Raw genomic sequence first — 16,180 nt, 5'->3', positions numbered from 1 at the left:
TGCCCAATATTATTTTAGCATAAAAAATTTTTCAGTAGTTTATGTCCTTAATTCAGTATGGAATATCTGTTTAGTCAGCTGGGGTCAGGTGTCCTAGCTGTGTCCCCTCCCAGCTCCTTCTGCACCAGCAGTCTACTCGCTGGTGGGGTGGAGTGAGAAGCAGCAAAGGCCTTGACTCTGCTTAAGCACTGCTCAGCAGTAACAGAAACATCCCTGAATTATTAACATTGTTTCCAGCACAAAACCAAAACATACTCTGTGTAAGGGCCCTTTCTGAGAAAAGGCTTTTTTCATTTTCTGGGTGCCAGGCTGCAGAGTGATTACGCCTTAAAATGTAGTGAGGAAACAACTAACACTAAATCTGGGTTTCTGAACTTATCTGCAAATAAATTCTATGCACACCTACCTGCAATGAGGGGCTTCCCAAAGCCTCCCAGTGAGGGGTGTGCCCATAATTCTGTACACACCTGTCTACGAGGAGGGGTGTGCTCAAAGCCTCCCACGTCTTAAGTATCGGGGAAGAAGAGACCTCCTTAGATGGGCATGGAGGGAGTGAATAGTTTGGTGGAGTATGAACTGGCTGTAAAGGTGCTTTGCTGCACATTGGTACATTCTGGGGCAGAACTTGGGTGGATAAGTGATTGTATGTAACCAGCACTGATGTATGCAATGAAGGATCTCACTTGGGTCTGTGCCTTCATATGCCACAAATGGTACCTGAACAGGGACTTGATGAAAAAGGAAAAAAAAACCAACCCTGTGGCATAGCCTATCTGAACCAGGGAAGACAAATATGTGAAGATGGATACATGAGTGCTCTCATCACCACTGCAGGACAGTAGGTGAACAGCTGGGAACCATGGGGCAATCATTAATACAAGAATAGAAAAATTAGGAACAGAAAAATCATATGGATGTTTTGGACTGAAATAGCTGAAATTGCCCTCACCCATAGTTTCTGCATTTTGGGCAAAACTGACCGAGTCATCACATTCTGGTGAGTCGTCTGAGATGATAGTCTTTTGAAACAAACATTCCCTTGGTAATCACGTTTATCCTCTTGCAACAATAGGATATCATGTCCAGTAGAGGCTGCATGAATTTTATTCATGTATTTGCAGCAAGGAGCAAGAGAAAAACCTGAATCTTTCTGTGCTGTTTTGCAACTATGACTAGATCTGTAGATTTAAATTGTACTGTGCATTTTATTGTCAAAGATATGAAAGGAGACTTGAGCTGAAGCAGTTCTGAAAGCAAGAGAAAGAGAGTATACTACGGTGCCTTAGATCAGTGCAGAAAGGAGGCTATGTGAAAGGAAGATGTGGAATTATATCTCCAATACCAGGCAGGGTGACCAGCTGTGTGGGAACAACTCCTGTACAAAGCTGTAAAGGAGCTCAGACCTCAGTTAAAGATTTTTGGACTCAGATCGGCATTTATCATGACCTTGTATGCTGCCATTGCGGAAGAATTGTAATGACCCGATATGATTGTGAAGTGCTGTGTCGTATGATGCTTACCTCTATGCAGCATACAGTTTGGATAATGGAGTACTGGGATCAAGCTGCTGTGCAGCCAATGGATAATTCAATGAACTTGAAAGATATAGATCAAGGGCCTTGGTGAACCCCCAACTGGCTTGTTCAATCAGCTGATCACAAGCATCCTACCAATGATGAGCCAGAGAAAAAGCCAGAATAATGTGGATCTTCCTGATGCTTCTTGCTTTGCACCTGGCATTGCCACTGTACAAGCTGTAACAACGTTGAATAAGTTAGGATGTGATATGAAAAATAGTGATGTGTGGGTTTGTTATATTGGTAGGGAGTTAGGGCCATTGCTGTATGTCTACCATGTTTGATGAACCTGATGTAAGCCATGATACAAAGGCCTGTTCATCAAGCTATGATGGTTCAAATTCGCACAGCCTTAACCTTATCCAATTTAACAAACAAAAAAACGGGAATTGTAAACACTGTTTCTGAGAAAAGGCTTTGTTCATTGTCTGGGTGCCAGGCTGCAGTGATTATGACTTAAAATGTAGTGAGGAAACAACTAACTAAATCTGTCTCTCTGAGCTTATCTGCAGATCAGTTCTGTGCACACCTGTCTGCAATGAGGGGCTGCCCGAAGTCTCCCACAGCTTAAGTATTTGGGAAGAAACCTCCTCAGATGAGCATGGAGGGGGTAAATGGCTTGGTGGAGTGTGAATGGGCTGCAGAGGTGCTTTGCTGCACATAGGCATGTTTCAGGGCAGAACTTGGGTGGGTAAGTGATTGTATATAATCAGCACTTATGTATGCAATGAAGGATCTCACCTGGGGTCTGTGCCTTCATATGCCACAGTCCTGTACTAGCTACTATGAAGACAACTTACTGTACTCCAGGCAAAGGCATCACACCAGTCTGAATTAAAGACACAAACTATTAACTTTTTTTTCATTGTTAAAAAATCTTGGGCACTATTGATGCTGAGTCTAGCAGATGGTGGGGAGTTAGGAATTCTTGTTCAATAAAAATTAGATTCAGGCCTTGCACATCTTGAGGTTCATTAATACAAGCACTTTCAGTTATGAACTGGACCCTGTTGTTTATTTTCTTCTGAAAGTTATCAAACCAAAGATGGAAGGATATAAGAGGTTTTATTTAAGATTAAGTTCAATTATCTTTACTGCAGCATTTCCAAAATTTTTTTGAACAGTAAAAAAGTATATGTGTTTGAAGTTTTATGATTCTTCAAGAGTGTTTCATGAATAATTCACACTTTGTATGCACAATTTTTAGTCATGGCTTTACATATTGATACATAGGTTGAAGAGAAGGACTGTATTGCCTTAACTGTATGTTTACAGCAAGTAATTCCGTGTAGTTTACATTCACCAGTGAGCTACAGCATAGTTCTTTTAATTTGAGACACATGCTGAACTGAGAGTGCAAATTAAATATCATAAACTAAGTATAAAAGGACCTTTATTAGAAGCCATGTTAGGCCTCTGAGCATGTCTGCTGAGAAATCAGTTGAGAAGGCACTTAAGAACATGTACTTAGGCAGTTAATAAAAATTTTGGAATTTTTTCTTATGGCAGATCTGGTTCCTGAGTATACGCCATATATTAGATATTTGAATTATACAAGTTATCAATTATAATATTAAAAAATGTTTTCCCTCTTTTATTAATGTTCTCTCACTTGTAGCAGTGGTCAATCAAGACCAGACTTGAATACAGGATGCTGTAGCATTTTGTCATTTAGGAGGCCCTTGTTAATAAACATGACCACTTAACACTGTTACTTAAGACATACGAGTTGTTGGAAAATAACTAGAATATCTTTCTTTCAGGAGCTCTAAACATGGAAAAGAAGCCTTGAGGCCAAATAAAAATAAAGAAACTTACTAATTTAAGTTAAGTGGAATGCCAGATGACTGAAGTAGTGAACTTATTTCTGGGTTTTAAATATCTTTGATATTATCTCAAACATAAAGTTATTAACAGAACTGAGAGAGGTTTAGAAAATAAGTTGCATTTAGCTGCCATAGTAGATGTGTTCTTGCCCTCTTGGATGATGCAGGTTATCCTACTTGGTTTTCTGTATTGGAGTCCTTAGTCCTGCCACATCAGACATATGCTGGTCTTCTCTAAGTTCTGTTTCATACCTGCACTTGTGCTATGCATGTCCTTCAGATAATCAAGGGCTTTTAAAATATTACTCAGGTGCCTCAGATTTACCTGTTTCTACATCTGTGTCTACACAGATGGATATACAAGGACCTGTAAGTGGTGGCGTATACTCTCCTAGGAATGTTTTATATAGTCCTTGAAAGAAAGAGTTGAAGTCTCTCTCTTCTGAGTCAAGTGCTCTGCACATTGGAGCTTGTGAGTTATGGACCTTTAAAACTGTTGTCTCCAATCAGTGGTTCTTCATTTCCTGCTGCAAAATAGAAGCTCAACTTTACTGTTGCAATGTGGCCCCTATGTTTTGAGAAGACTCATGATTGCTGACCTATATCAGGTGTGATCATGGCATGCCTCTTGGAAATGCCAAGATTTTAGGTGGTGGAATGCTTACCCTGAGGATCCCCATCCCATATCCCATTTTCTTAGGATGAGATGGGTATAAAATTATCTGAGCCCTCTCAAGGTAAGAATTTAAGCATAACAGTCAAACTTCACTTGAAATTTAAACACAGTAAGCTGCTTTTTTGCCAGTTAGTTTTTTCTTAAGGAAAACACAATGGAAAAATCAGGGTCAATCAGGGAGAAGATGCTTTGTGGTTCCAGTTTGTACTATATTATTCATAAAGTCTGTATTCTTTTGCCTTGCAGCTACAGATTTATTCTCCCTCAGTCTCTAGATATTGATACTGTTGAAGACCAGGATAATATGCTCTGATTCTAATCCTGAAATTTGATTTCCACCTACACACATTAGGTTGGCTGGGAGAAGTTATCGGTGCCTGGTGTGGTAACTGGGTTCAGTCTAGTCAACACTTACAAAGAATATTGCAGAGGAAGGACACATGTAGAAACCTGCCCCAGTTCCAGAAATGCTATCAAACAGCACTTATCTGTTTGCATGATTCAAGTTGTGTTCTAGGTCAGCCTTAATTCAGGGAACATATTTAGGCTTGTACATAAGCTACTTCTGTTCACAGAAACACATGCACACACCATTAGCTTTCAATACACACAAGGTACTTTCCAGGGGAAAGAAAAGACTTTACTGAGAGAAGCAGTAATCCTGTAATCACAGTCATTATACTGCATGAATGTTGTTGAACTGTGAGATATTAACCACAATGCTTTCCTCTGTTACCTCCTTAGACTATTATGCTCAAATATAGTCTAACCTCTTCCTCCCCCCCCTCCTTCTCCTTCCTCCATCCTTTTAATGTTTTTCTTTCTACCTTTATTTGAATATAATTCAGACAAATGTTATCACTAAAGAAATAGTATCAGACATGTGGCTTCTTTAAATGTAACCAAATATGAGAAAATTTGTATTGTTACTATGATTTATTTCATTTAAAAGTAAATGACACCGTATGACACCAGTATGTATCCATGCATGCACAGATATGCATGCATGATAGAGTTGACTACACAGGTAGATTACAGAGCAGGTAATTTAGAGAAAAAGTAGTTTTATAAGATTTACTATTCATGTTTAATTTACATTACTATAGCTCATAATTATTTAGAAAATTTCCAAAGAGGAAAAAAACTACATAAAAAAGTGACTGACATTTTAGTACCAGATGAAATTGTGCTGTAATGGAATTTCAAACCACTAGTTTGCTGTTTTCATGTAGGAATACCTGTATAAAATTATTCTGCATAGGAGTCTTTAAGAAAGACTATTTGATGACTTTAAGGCTAGTCTGAAGAATCTAAAGTGAAAAAGGTCCATTTCTACTTTGTGATGATTAATAAAATTCATAATATGTCTGAGAAATACTGAAGTAAGCTGATAAACATGTACTGCTTTTGAAAAATGTTTCCAAGGTTCAGAGAGGGAAGCTAGACTTACCATCATGTTTGAAGGCCTCTGAAAAGTGATAGAGGTTTGTTGGGGAGTGATAATGTTGTGCAGCTCCTCTCCAGCCTGGTGAAGATACACTTCCTAATGAAGGACTGCTTAATCGTGGTCTGTTCTTTGTGTTAAATGAGGCTAAAGGTGAACTACCAGATTTGATTCTTAGTATAGCAGCATATGAAGTGGGGAGTCCAGGAACAGCTTCTGAATATTCTGGGGGAGGGGGGGAGGGGAAACAAGAAATGAACATTAAATAAATACAAAATCTATCACTTTTCAAAATAATATTTTGTTATGCAGTAGAAAAGTAGAAAAATTTTATCTGTAAAAGGGGTGTCAGAGACACCCCGGACTCCATGAGGGTCTCAGCTTCTAAACAGAACAGGCAGAAGCATAGAGCTCTAAGACAGAAAATTCCCCTGCAGTTTCAATACAATATAAAAATTAGGTGGTTATTATATTTCATTCTTTTGGTAATATGGGTTTTCAATATTTAAAATTCTATTTCTATGACCCCAAATCACTGTCTGCCAAGCCACCACCTTTCCTTCACAGCTTTACAGTACTTTGTGTATGCAGTACAGAAACACTGGCTAAAGTTAAATATGCTCCTCATTTCAACAGTACTCTGCAAATCAAGTGAGCTAGCTAAAAAGCCCAAGAGCCATATATGCACAAACCTGTCTGCCAAAAACATGCATATGCCAAAATCACCTCCTTTTCTATTTCTGTAGCTTCCTTTTTTCCCCTTTTCTGCCTGTACTTAAAATTTCATTGTCTACAAGTACAGAATAGTGCCCAAGCTTTTGGTCCCTGTATAATGCCAAATATAAGAGAAATAATTAAATAGATTAAAAATATCACTCAGGAGCTGCAGGAACAAAGTAAGCAGAACTTTTGAAATCAATAGTACTTGACATAGCACAGTCTAAAGGGCATGACAAGAAAATTTAAAAGTATGTTCATAAAGATGAGCGAAGGGGCTTGAACTGTATATCAAGTGCTTAAGAAAGAACTGATTTTTGGCGGGACAGTGAAAGTGGTTGGCAAGAAAAAAAGATTATTGTTCTGCCATTTCCACTGATGATAAATATTTATAAACTGGACATTCTTCAAACTGGCAGAATGTGAACGATGAAAAACTATGGGTGTTCAAAAGCTTTGAGTAGAAGCACACTCAATTGAAATACAATTTCTGAAATACTAGGTCATGGCTTTGCTGGAGAGCTTTTGGAAAAATATTCTAAGCGTAAATATAATTTAGACTATTTCATATTTCAAATGGTTTAAAATTAGAGAAATATGTATTTTACTTTATGAAGATTGTGATGGAGAATGCTTAGTCTTTCGGGTTTTGGAATAGGTCATTTCAGTACAATAATCAGTGATTATTGTCTCTGATCAGATGTTAAGTGTTTACCTCTTCTGCCTTTTAGAAGAGGCCAGAATTTGGAAAAAGCAGATGACCAGTATTTTAAAATTACCATTTTCATCTATGCAAACTATACATTTACAGATTATTTGGTGATGCCATATCTCATTTCAAATTTGGATTTAAATACAAGTTTTTGCAATCATATGGGAAAAGCATAAATATGGAAGGTCTGGTTTATTTTTCATCTTGGTCTCACAAACAATCTACTTTATTATGTGCATCATGCTGTTTTGTACATCATAAGCATAATATCTTTTCTGGCATGCAAAGAGAGGGAAAATACAACATTGTCATGATAAATTAAAATGCAGTATGAAACTATCTTATAGGACCTCTTGAAACATTGTCATTGGAATATAAATGCGATTTCACAAAAAATATCTTGATTGTCTTTTAATAAATTCTTCATATATTTTGCAGTATTATGTATTTTAGTTCTTTTAAAGTAAAATTTTCCATAGAGGAGAAGTGAAATCCAATCCCAGGGGAATATTGAAAAAAATCTTTTTAAAAAAATCATATTAAAATCCACCCCCATGAAATAACTCATTTTTGTTCTCTTTTCCCTCAGGTTACAATCTCAAGATCATTGAGGTTTCTTGAACAATTATTTTTTTATATTTGTGACTTATTTTGGTCTCACCAAATACTAATTTATCTCATTTTAAAATATTTTTGGCCTTACAAATATAAATTATTTCAGATAAATAAGCTGCAGTAGAAATGTCCGTGGTTAAAGTTATCACATTAAATGCTTAATGCAGAACGGACATCTTTCTTGTGAGCAGAGAAGGAAGATATTTCCTAGGGAATATGGATACATTTAAGGGATAAGTCTCTAACACATTCTGTGTCAGAGAATGGAAATGTTTGGTGGTGAATGTAACGGCCCTGGTGGCAAAAAAAAGCCAGTTAGTTGGGTGCTGTGGAGCTCCTCAGATCCTCACAGCTCAGATACCCTGATATCCCTAGGGTTTCTGGTACTGTCCATGGAAATGCTGCAGAAAGTCTGGAAACAGGCAGATTGGGATACAGTTCTGTTTTTCCTCACATGGAGATGGGATGTGGCTAGATTGCAGCTGATAACAAGGATGCAAGACACCACACAAAGGACACTTGCTCTGAAAAGACACCACTTCTCTCCATCTTTTAAATATATATCAATCTGCTTGTAACTCAAGGAGAACAAATGGTCTGTAATCTACATAAGATGGGCAAAGAAGCAGGAAGAAAATGCTAAATTGCAAAGTGTGGTGTCACAGAACTATTCCAGTATGTACTTTTATACATAAATATAATATATAATTGTAACAGTGATAGATATTCTGTTTCACAGTATCCATTTCTATAGTTAAAAAAAAAATAATGAAAAAAGTGGAAACAGCGGTGATGGCTGTTGGGAAGACATTCCTTCAGTGTGCAAATGGACATAGAAGAAATACACACTGGAAGGAGTTTTACTTTATAATAAAAAAATGCAGATTTGCCTTTGGTCCAAACTTTACAGCGCAGCATAAGCCCTAATAGGATTTCAAAAGGAAACATGATTGCAATCACATATATAATGAATGTACTGTTCCTGGAGTATTTTCTGCAGATACAGGCAGTTTTCTATTTCTGGCATGGTATTTTAGCTCTGTGCTATTTGCCCTATGGCAATGGACAGAATTTGGGAAAACTTTATGTCAGTACTTTTTCGGCAAGTGATAAATACTTTGTGTGACTGAAATATAGTATTATTAGGCCGTTAAATGTACTATATGCCATATATATATCAACAGTAAAACTCCAGTGTCTGAAGACCTTTTAAACTACGTAGTCCATTTGTTGATAGCAAAATATAGTTCCTTAGATGATGTTCCCGAGTATATCAGATATTCTAGCTTGAGAAGATTCAAATATATATTCATATGTCATTTAATTGGGAAAATTATGAAACAGTCTTCCTTGATGGGTAGACAGAAAGGCTTCCTGTGCAAGCTAGAAAGTCTGAGCTGTATATTGCTTTTTTTGCAAAGAAATGGAGATTAGCAATCAGAAATTAAATACTATTAATCCTGATTCTTAGATAGACTGAAATCTCCAGTGGTATGCAGCCTCTCTGTCTGCACAAGTTTGAGTCAAAGGGCCGTTTTTGTTAATGTAATATTTCTCATTTTATGCTATGACTGTCCTGTTTCTTTGCATACATGACACAATAGCCTACTCCAGTAAATAGGATTCAACAACCCCGAAATAGTTTTGACAACTACTTTTTGCTGAAATAGTATGTGCAGACAGCTTGGTGAAATAAAACTGTGGTTCTTTTCCCACTTAAAAATAATAATAAAACCCCCTTTAAAAGACTTTGTTATCTAGTTGAATGGGGAGCACTTGTTCCACGTGGTAAATCCAGGGTTTGAAAGGACAGAAAAATCAACATGCTTTCAGATGTATGTAAAGTACCTTGGGAAGAAAGAGAAGGAAAGGATACAAAAGTCACCGTACATGGTGAAAAGGTCTTGCAGTAACAGCAGTATTACGCAAACTGGTTTCTGACCTTTCATGGTATAATTGTTTTGTTTGGCTGGGATTAGTGATCAATGTGAAATTTCACCCTGACTCTGCTGCTGAGTCATGCTCATGGGGATGCTGTATCCGAGTAAAGTTTCTCTTGTAAGACATAATTGGAAATAGTTAATAACTTATACGTAAGCAAATATTCCTTGTTTTATTTACTAAAAGCCTGTAACCTATGAATATCACTGACAACTGGAGCAGAAAGCATGCTTACCTTAAGACAAAACCTACTTCCTAATCCGAACATTCATCTCCAGAGATTTAGACTTCTGTACTGCCTAGTTGCAGTGGCTTAATTAGAATATATTTTTATTGGACTACTATTTACAATAAAATTATTCCTTTAATTTGGTTTGGATTACACTTCTGAGACTTGAGAAAATAAATTTATTTTCCATTATTTAAGTACATAGTTAAACTGCTGGAGAGTAGGTGTTAGATGTCTCTAATGTGTTTTTTAGCTTTACCAGTCTACCCTTCAAATCCCTGAGAGATTTTATCAGACCTATGGGTAGTTCTCAAAACTGCTGCACTTGAGTTTCACTATGGAATTATATTTTCCCTAAACTCATTCTTTGAAATGACTTAAGTATTTGGGATGAAGCATCCAAAGGTTTTTCAGCTGCCAGCAGACATAGATAAGGAATATATAGGCCTAAATGGTAAAGATATTAAGCAACTAGAAACAGCCACAATAAAATCAACACCTTGGATTAACCTTCATAGTTCTTTGCACTAGAACCACCAGATTTATAGTCATTTTAATAACAGTATGACAGTTTTAAGATAGACTATATTTTTTTTTATTCCAAGTGCACATTTTCTTATATGTGATTTCCAACAGCAAAGTATGATTTGAATTAGTTTTGGTAACTTTTTAATGAACCTGTGTCAACCCATTAAATTATTCATGCATCTTTTATTATTTCCAGCACGCTGTTCTTCAGCCTTTCTTTGGTCAGTTTCAACACAACAAGGAAAAGCAGCACCACAGGTAATAGAGAAACTGTCTTCTACTGATTACTGAGGGTTTTTTCTGTTCAAAAAAAGCAAGATCATTTGAAAGATATTTACTCCTGTAATTTACAATAGGTTTGTCAGGTTAAATTTGACTTTTCATGTGTGCTGTGAGGGAACTAAGCTGACTCTGAGTGAAAGGGAAACTTTTCCCACAGGATGGTATATGCTTATACACATTCCTTAGGTGCAGTCCATGGGTACAGATATAAACCACAAATACTATCCCATTATATTTTATCTGACAGATTTGTTTCAAAGGGCACAACATACGTCAACATAGCTCCAACCATGGCACTATGTAATTTTCCCAAAATACATTCTTTCTTCAAACAGAAAGATGACAAAGCAAATTCACTGAATCTATCCCAAAAACTTCTTTGCATACTGTCTTTCTAATATTTGAAATCTATGCAGAATAAAGGATTCTGACTCTTGGGGTGATGTTTTGTTTTCCTTCGTTCCTTTTTTTTTTAACTGACTCCTGGTCAGTTACTAACTCATTGACATTTCTCAACTATCTAATTAAAATGTAGTTTATCTTATAATACTTGCAAATGTGACCTTCATTTGTGTATTTTTGCTAGCTAGGATGTTTAATCAAATGTCATGAAGAATGCTAACCCATTTTTTTCATTGTAACTTTTAATTATGTTGTTTCAGTGGAAGCATTCAGTCTTCTATGAAAATAGCTGCCTTCATTCTGTAAACTGGATTGTATCATTGTTGCTCCCCAATTTTTTAAACAGAAATATATTTTCTGTCTTGTTCTGTGCATGCACATTGGTTTCCTTTTAGACTGCTCCATGACATTTAGCTTGGCAATAAACTGAGAGAAATATGCAGGAATAGTAGGAAACAGTTGATAAGGTGTCTATCCAGGACATCTCTTATGAGAACTAGGATTAATACTAGAGAAAAAAGTGGAAGCTAGCAGATTTTCTCAAGAACTGGTTTGCATTTGATCCTCCTCTGCACAATTCCCACTGTCTGTGGTTTAGTTTACATGTCAGAGATTTTATTTTAAAGATACTATTATATCCCAGTTTTTACTCAAAATGACAGGCAATGCAACAACATATGCAATCATCAAAACCAAACCAAATAAAAAGACTGAAACCTTCACAAGGCTTAAAAACTCATTTTAAACACCTGGAATCTGGATGTCTACATGTGAGCTAGTGAGGCTGGATTCACTTTACAGGTAGTGAAGAGAAAGAGGAACACGATATGTAATGTGATGGACATGCTTAGTAAATGTCTACTTTTTTGCCACAGCCTTTAAAAGTAAAGTGAGTAGCTGAGATGTCAACATTTCAACTTGTTCAGATATCCATTGTCTTAGTCCTCTCATCATAAATCAGTCAAGCTTCATTTGTGTCTTTTCTGCTCAAAATGTCCGGTTGTTCTGTGGAGGAGTGAAGATCAAGAGATTTGTATTGTTTCCCAAAGCAGCAGTGAGGGATGATATAGAAGCTGGAAGCTCTCAAGGAAAATATGCTGTTGGTCTTCATCAACCTTTTTCACCATAGATTTGGTAGTATGGAAAAGGGAGAAAATTCATCTATTTAAGATGGTCTTTCCTTGTGGAGAAAAGTAGTTTTTTGCCAGGACTTTGGCCAAATGAAAAAAAATCTTAAATCCAATAATTATTCTGTTGAGCTTTCCAGTAGTTCGGCATTCAAGGAAGATACACAATAATTTAATTTGAAAATCCAAAATAGCCTCTCACTTCATAGAATTTCTTTTCTCTTAGAGTTCTGGTCTTATAAGGCAGCAAATTTGAGAACATAGAATACTATGGACAGATATGGAAAAAAATAAAAAAAAATAGGGATATATTTTGTTTTCCTTTAAAGTAGCAAAGGGAAAGTGCTTTGAAGAATTAAAGCATTGACTGAAGGATAGTAAAGAATATTTCCAGCAGCTATTAGCAAATGAATCAGTATTTTTGGAATATTATCCTGTTACACTTGATTTAAATATCATGAATTTTTATGGGGAATTATTTTGAATAATACAAAGATGGTTTTGTAGAGTTAGTCACTGTTTCCCTTCCTACTGAAAAAAACAATCTCTTTTCTGTCTTACTTCCACTTCATACTTATAATGCAGCAAATAGGTGACTCAATATATGCTCAATTATTCCCACTTTGCATGCAACATATCCACCAGATCAAACAAAATATACTTTAAAATAGAACACTTAGAGCTACAGATTGATTACAACTGCAAATAACAAAAAAAATAAAAGCAATAATATATTCCAATTATGGAAGAACATTTGTCCAAAGTTAAGTAATTTTAAAAGTGTTTTGAGATTATTGTTTTGGTTTTCTATCAAAACACTTAATATTTTCTCTTTCAATGCATGCTGGTATAGTATACAGATTTCAACTAGTTAGGGTATGTTTCTGCCACAGCACAGGCTTCAAACACACTGATTATGTTAAATAAGTGCTTTGCACCTTTTTCAAAGTCTCTGCAGTCACGTAATGAAAAGTGGTTCTGAGATGTAAAAAACATAAAACTCTTCTTTGAAAACTCTTCTCATGAACTTATTGAAGGAAAATTTAACTGCAAATAATATTTTTTAAAAAAACTGTATGATTTAGCATATTCCATGTAGCTCAATATTTATTACTTCTGTTTTATGCACTATTTAGGAGCACAGATGTGTCTGACACTTTACCAATATGTGGAATTTTTCTGCCTGTTTGTCTAATACAAAGGAATTTTAGGTCAGCTTTGTCTGAAAAATATCACTTAGACCAGACAGTGTAGATAGATGAGAGCATCACTATTCTCATGCCATCCAAGAGAGAGATTGTAGAAATTGGCAGCTTCTACATATCTTGTAGATATTTTCTGTATATCTATGGCCTGAAGGAGCAGTGCTACTTACTAGGTGTAATTTGTAGGCACATGAAGAAGTGCCCTAAGACTCCTAAATGGTTTCTGTTTGTCAATTTTTAGATATATTTCACTATCCTACTTCTTCAGGTACTTTTCATACAATATTTTTCAGCTCAGACGTGACTTGTATTCTCTAGCAGGAAAGTCTGGAGCATTACTAATGTAAGATCCATAGATTAGCCTACACTGCATGCTTTTAATTGAAATCTTAACTTATTTTCCCCATGGCTGATGATCATCACAGTGAGCTGTCAATTCTGAATGTGAAGGGAGAACCAAGTACCAAAGGTCAACTATTTTAGCACTAATCAATTAAAGTAATTAGATGGATAGAAATCCTTATTTATAGCCCTTCCTTCCTAAAATGATATGCATATCAATGTTAGGTAGACAATAATAGATCAATCCACAACAAAGGATAAACTAGTAATTGACATTGTTAATATAAAATGCTTGATTAAATTATTAATGCCACTATGAACACTGAAGCAGTCAAAATCTTAATAATCAGTGTGCGAAGGAAACTACCTGCTGATTTTCTTGGCAATAGAAATATGTATACATTAGTAAAACTCTGGGGTTTTAGGAGATCAGACAGCTACTTTGCCAGAAAAACAATCTTGGATGTTGCTCACTTCTCAGAAATATTTTGAAACATCCTGAACTAACTTGAAAATACCAGTTTGTCTGCTGCTGCCTAAACACAAGCTCTGGTACTGCCTTAAAACTACCAGATGTTTCTTTCAAAAACCACATTTGTTCTTTCTCCTATGTCCTTCAAGCAAATAAGTTGTTTTCCATAAACATCTTTATTGCTCTCTCTTTGTATTCCCCCAAACCAACACCTGAAACCTTGTTTTTTTGGTGATGCCAGTGCATCCAGGCCACCTGGAGATGCACTGTGAGAGTTATTATTGCTTTCTGTTTTATTGTGTGCTCATCAGACTTCTTCTTTTGTCTGTTTTACACAATAGCCTTGCTAGTGAGGACTATGTCTCTTTGCTTGCACTTTTATCTGTCAGTAAAACAGGACCCCTACATGTATCATATCCTAGCAGAAGTAGCACTATCATATCCTAGCAGAAGTAGCACTGACACCAGATTGGTGTCTTATGGTGTCACTGGGGCAGTGACTGGGCTGAAATGGGGCCGTGGGCCTTGGCCAGGGTGGGGGGAAGCCCTGAAGAGGCTGGGCAGGGTTGATCAAGCCTAGTAGGGCCCTGACAGCAGCCTTCCTCCCCAGCAAGGTGTGCCTTATGTCCTGCAGAGACCTGGGCCCAACAAAGACCTGCCATGGAGTGGTTTAGTTGCTGTGGGATGGCATAGGGCTACTTTAAGGGATACAGGGCTGGGACAGGGAGTGGGAAGCTTGGGGCTGGGGAAGCGGGATTCAGGCTTCCCATAAGGAGGCCTGGCAGGCAGAAGAGGAGGACAGCAGAGCTGGGTTCAAACCTGATCAACAACACCTACAGTTTCCATGTTAAAAACAGAAACAAAATGATCTTAGAATCACAGAATCATTTAGGTTGGAAAATACCTTGAAGATCATAAAGTCCAACCAATAACCTAGCACTGGCAAGTCCACTACTTAGCCATGTCCCTAAACCACTTCTAAATAAGCACCACATCTGCGTGTCTTTTAAATACCTCCAGGGATGATGAATCAGCCACCTCCCTGGGCAGCCTGTTCCAGTGCTTGACAACTCTTTAATTGGAGAAATTTTTTCCTAATATCTAACCTAAACCTCTCATGGTGTAACTTGAGGCTGTTTCCTCTTGTCCTATTGTTTCTTACTTGGGAGAAGAGACTGACCCCCACCTCGCTACAGCCTCCTTTCAGGTAGTTGTAGAGAATGACAAGGTCTTCCCTCAGCCTTCTTTCCTTCAGGCTAAACACCCCCAGTTCCCTCAGCTGCTCCTCATAAGACTTGCGCTCCAGACCCTTCACCAGCTCCGTTGCCCTTCTGTGGACATGCTGCAGCACCTCAATGTCTTTCTTGCAGTGAGGGGCCCAAAACTGAACACAGTGTTTGAGGTGCGGCCTCACCAGTGCTGAGTACAGGGGGACAATCATTCCCCTTGTCCTGCTGGCCACGCTTACTGATACAAGCCAGGATACTATTGGCCTTCTTGGCCACCTGGGCACACGGCTGGCTCATGTTCAGCTGGCCATCAACCAGCACCCCCAGGTTGTTTTCTGCCTGGCAGCTTTCCAGCTGCTCTTCCCCAAGCCTGTAGTGTTGCATGGGGTTGATGTAAATAAGATCTTTACCATTATAATGCTGATCAATTAACAAAATACTGAAAACAAAAACAGTTATCAGCGTATATGTATATGAATGAAAATTGTTCGTTTGAAAAGGAGGCTACTGCTGCAGGCAGAGCTTTCATCAAGACATAAGCACACTTCACTATTCAAATGGCTTCCCTGTTTTCAAACCTACTGGGATGGAAGAAACTGATAGTTAAGAGAAATTAGCCACTGATTTTAAAAAAAATCAGCTGGAAATTATTTTAAAAGCATATTATTAGTTTTTATACATCATAGCAAAAGTAGGCATATTTTCATCTTTGGATGAAAGAATCTGTGACATTTTTCATCAAACAATGGAATTAACATGAACAATAATGTCATAAGGTTTTCCTGAAGTAGTGGAAAACAAATACTTTCTGAGAAGAGATCATGTGTTAATAAAACAGAAAAACTAGAATTTGACA

General features: G+C 37.1%; 1 protein-coding gene across 4 annotated transcripts in view; it reads right to left on the bottom strand.

Moving 5' to 3' along the window:
• The window catches only part of CNTN5 (contactin 5), a 678,276-nt gene that overhangs the window by 250,497 nt on the left and 411,599 nt on the right, over positions 1 to 16,180 (bottom strand). For 3 of the 4 annotated variants that reach the window (XM_055703125.1, XM_055703127.1, XM_055703126.1), the window contains one exon: positions 5,530 to 5,748. The exons of the other annotated variant lie outside the window; for it this stretch is intronic. In XM_055703125.1, the coding sequence (XP_055559100.1) occupies positions 5,530 to 5,748 (219 nt within the window). The remainder of the gene's footprint in view (positions 1 to 5,529; positions 5,749 to 16,180) is intronic. 4 annotated transcript variants of the gene reach the window in all.

The sequence above is a fragment of the Falco cherrug genome, chromosome 2 (genome assembly GCF_023634085.1).
Source record: "Falco cherrug isolate bFalChe1 chromosome 2, bFalChe1.pri, whole genome shotgun sequence".
In the NCBI taxonomy this organism is placed as follows: Eukaryota; Metazoa; Chordata; class Aves; order Falconiformes; family Falconidae; genus Falco; species Falco cherrug.
Note: the sequence above shows the minus strand (reverse complement) of the source record. Positions and strands in the feature narration are given on the sequence as shown.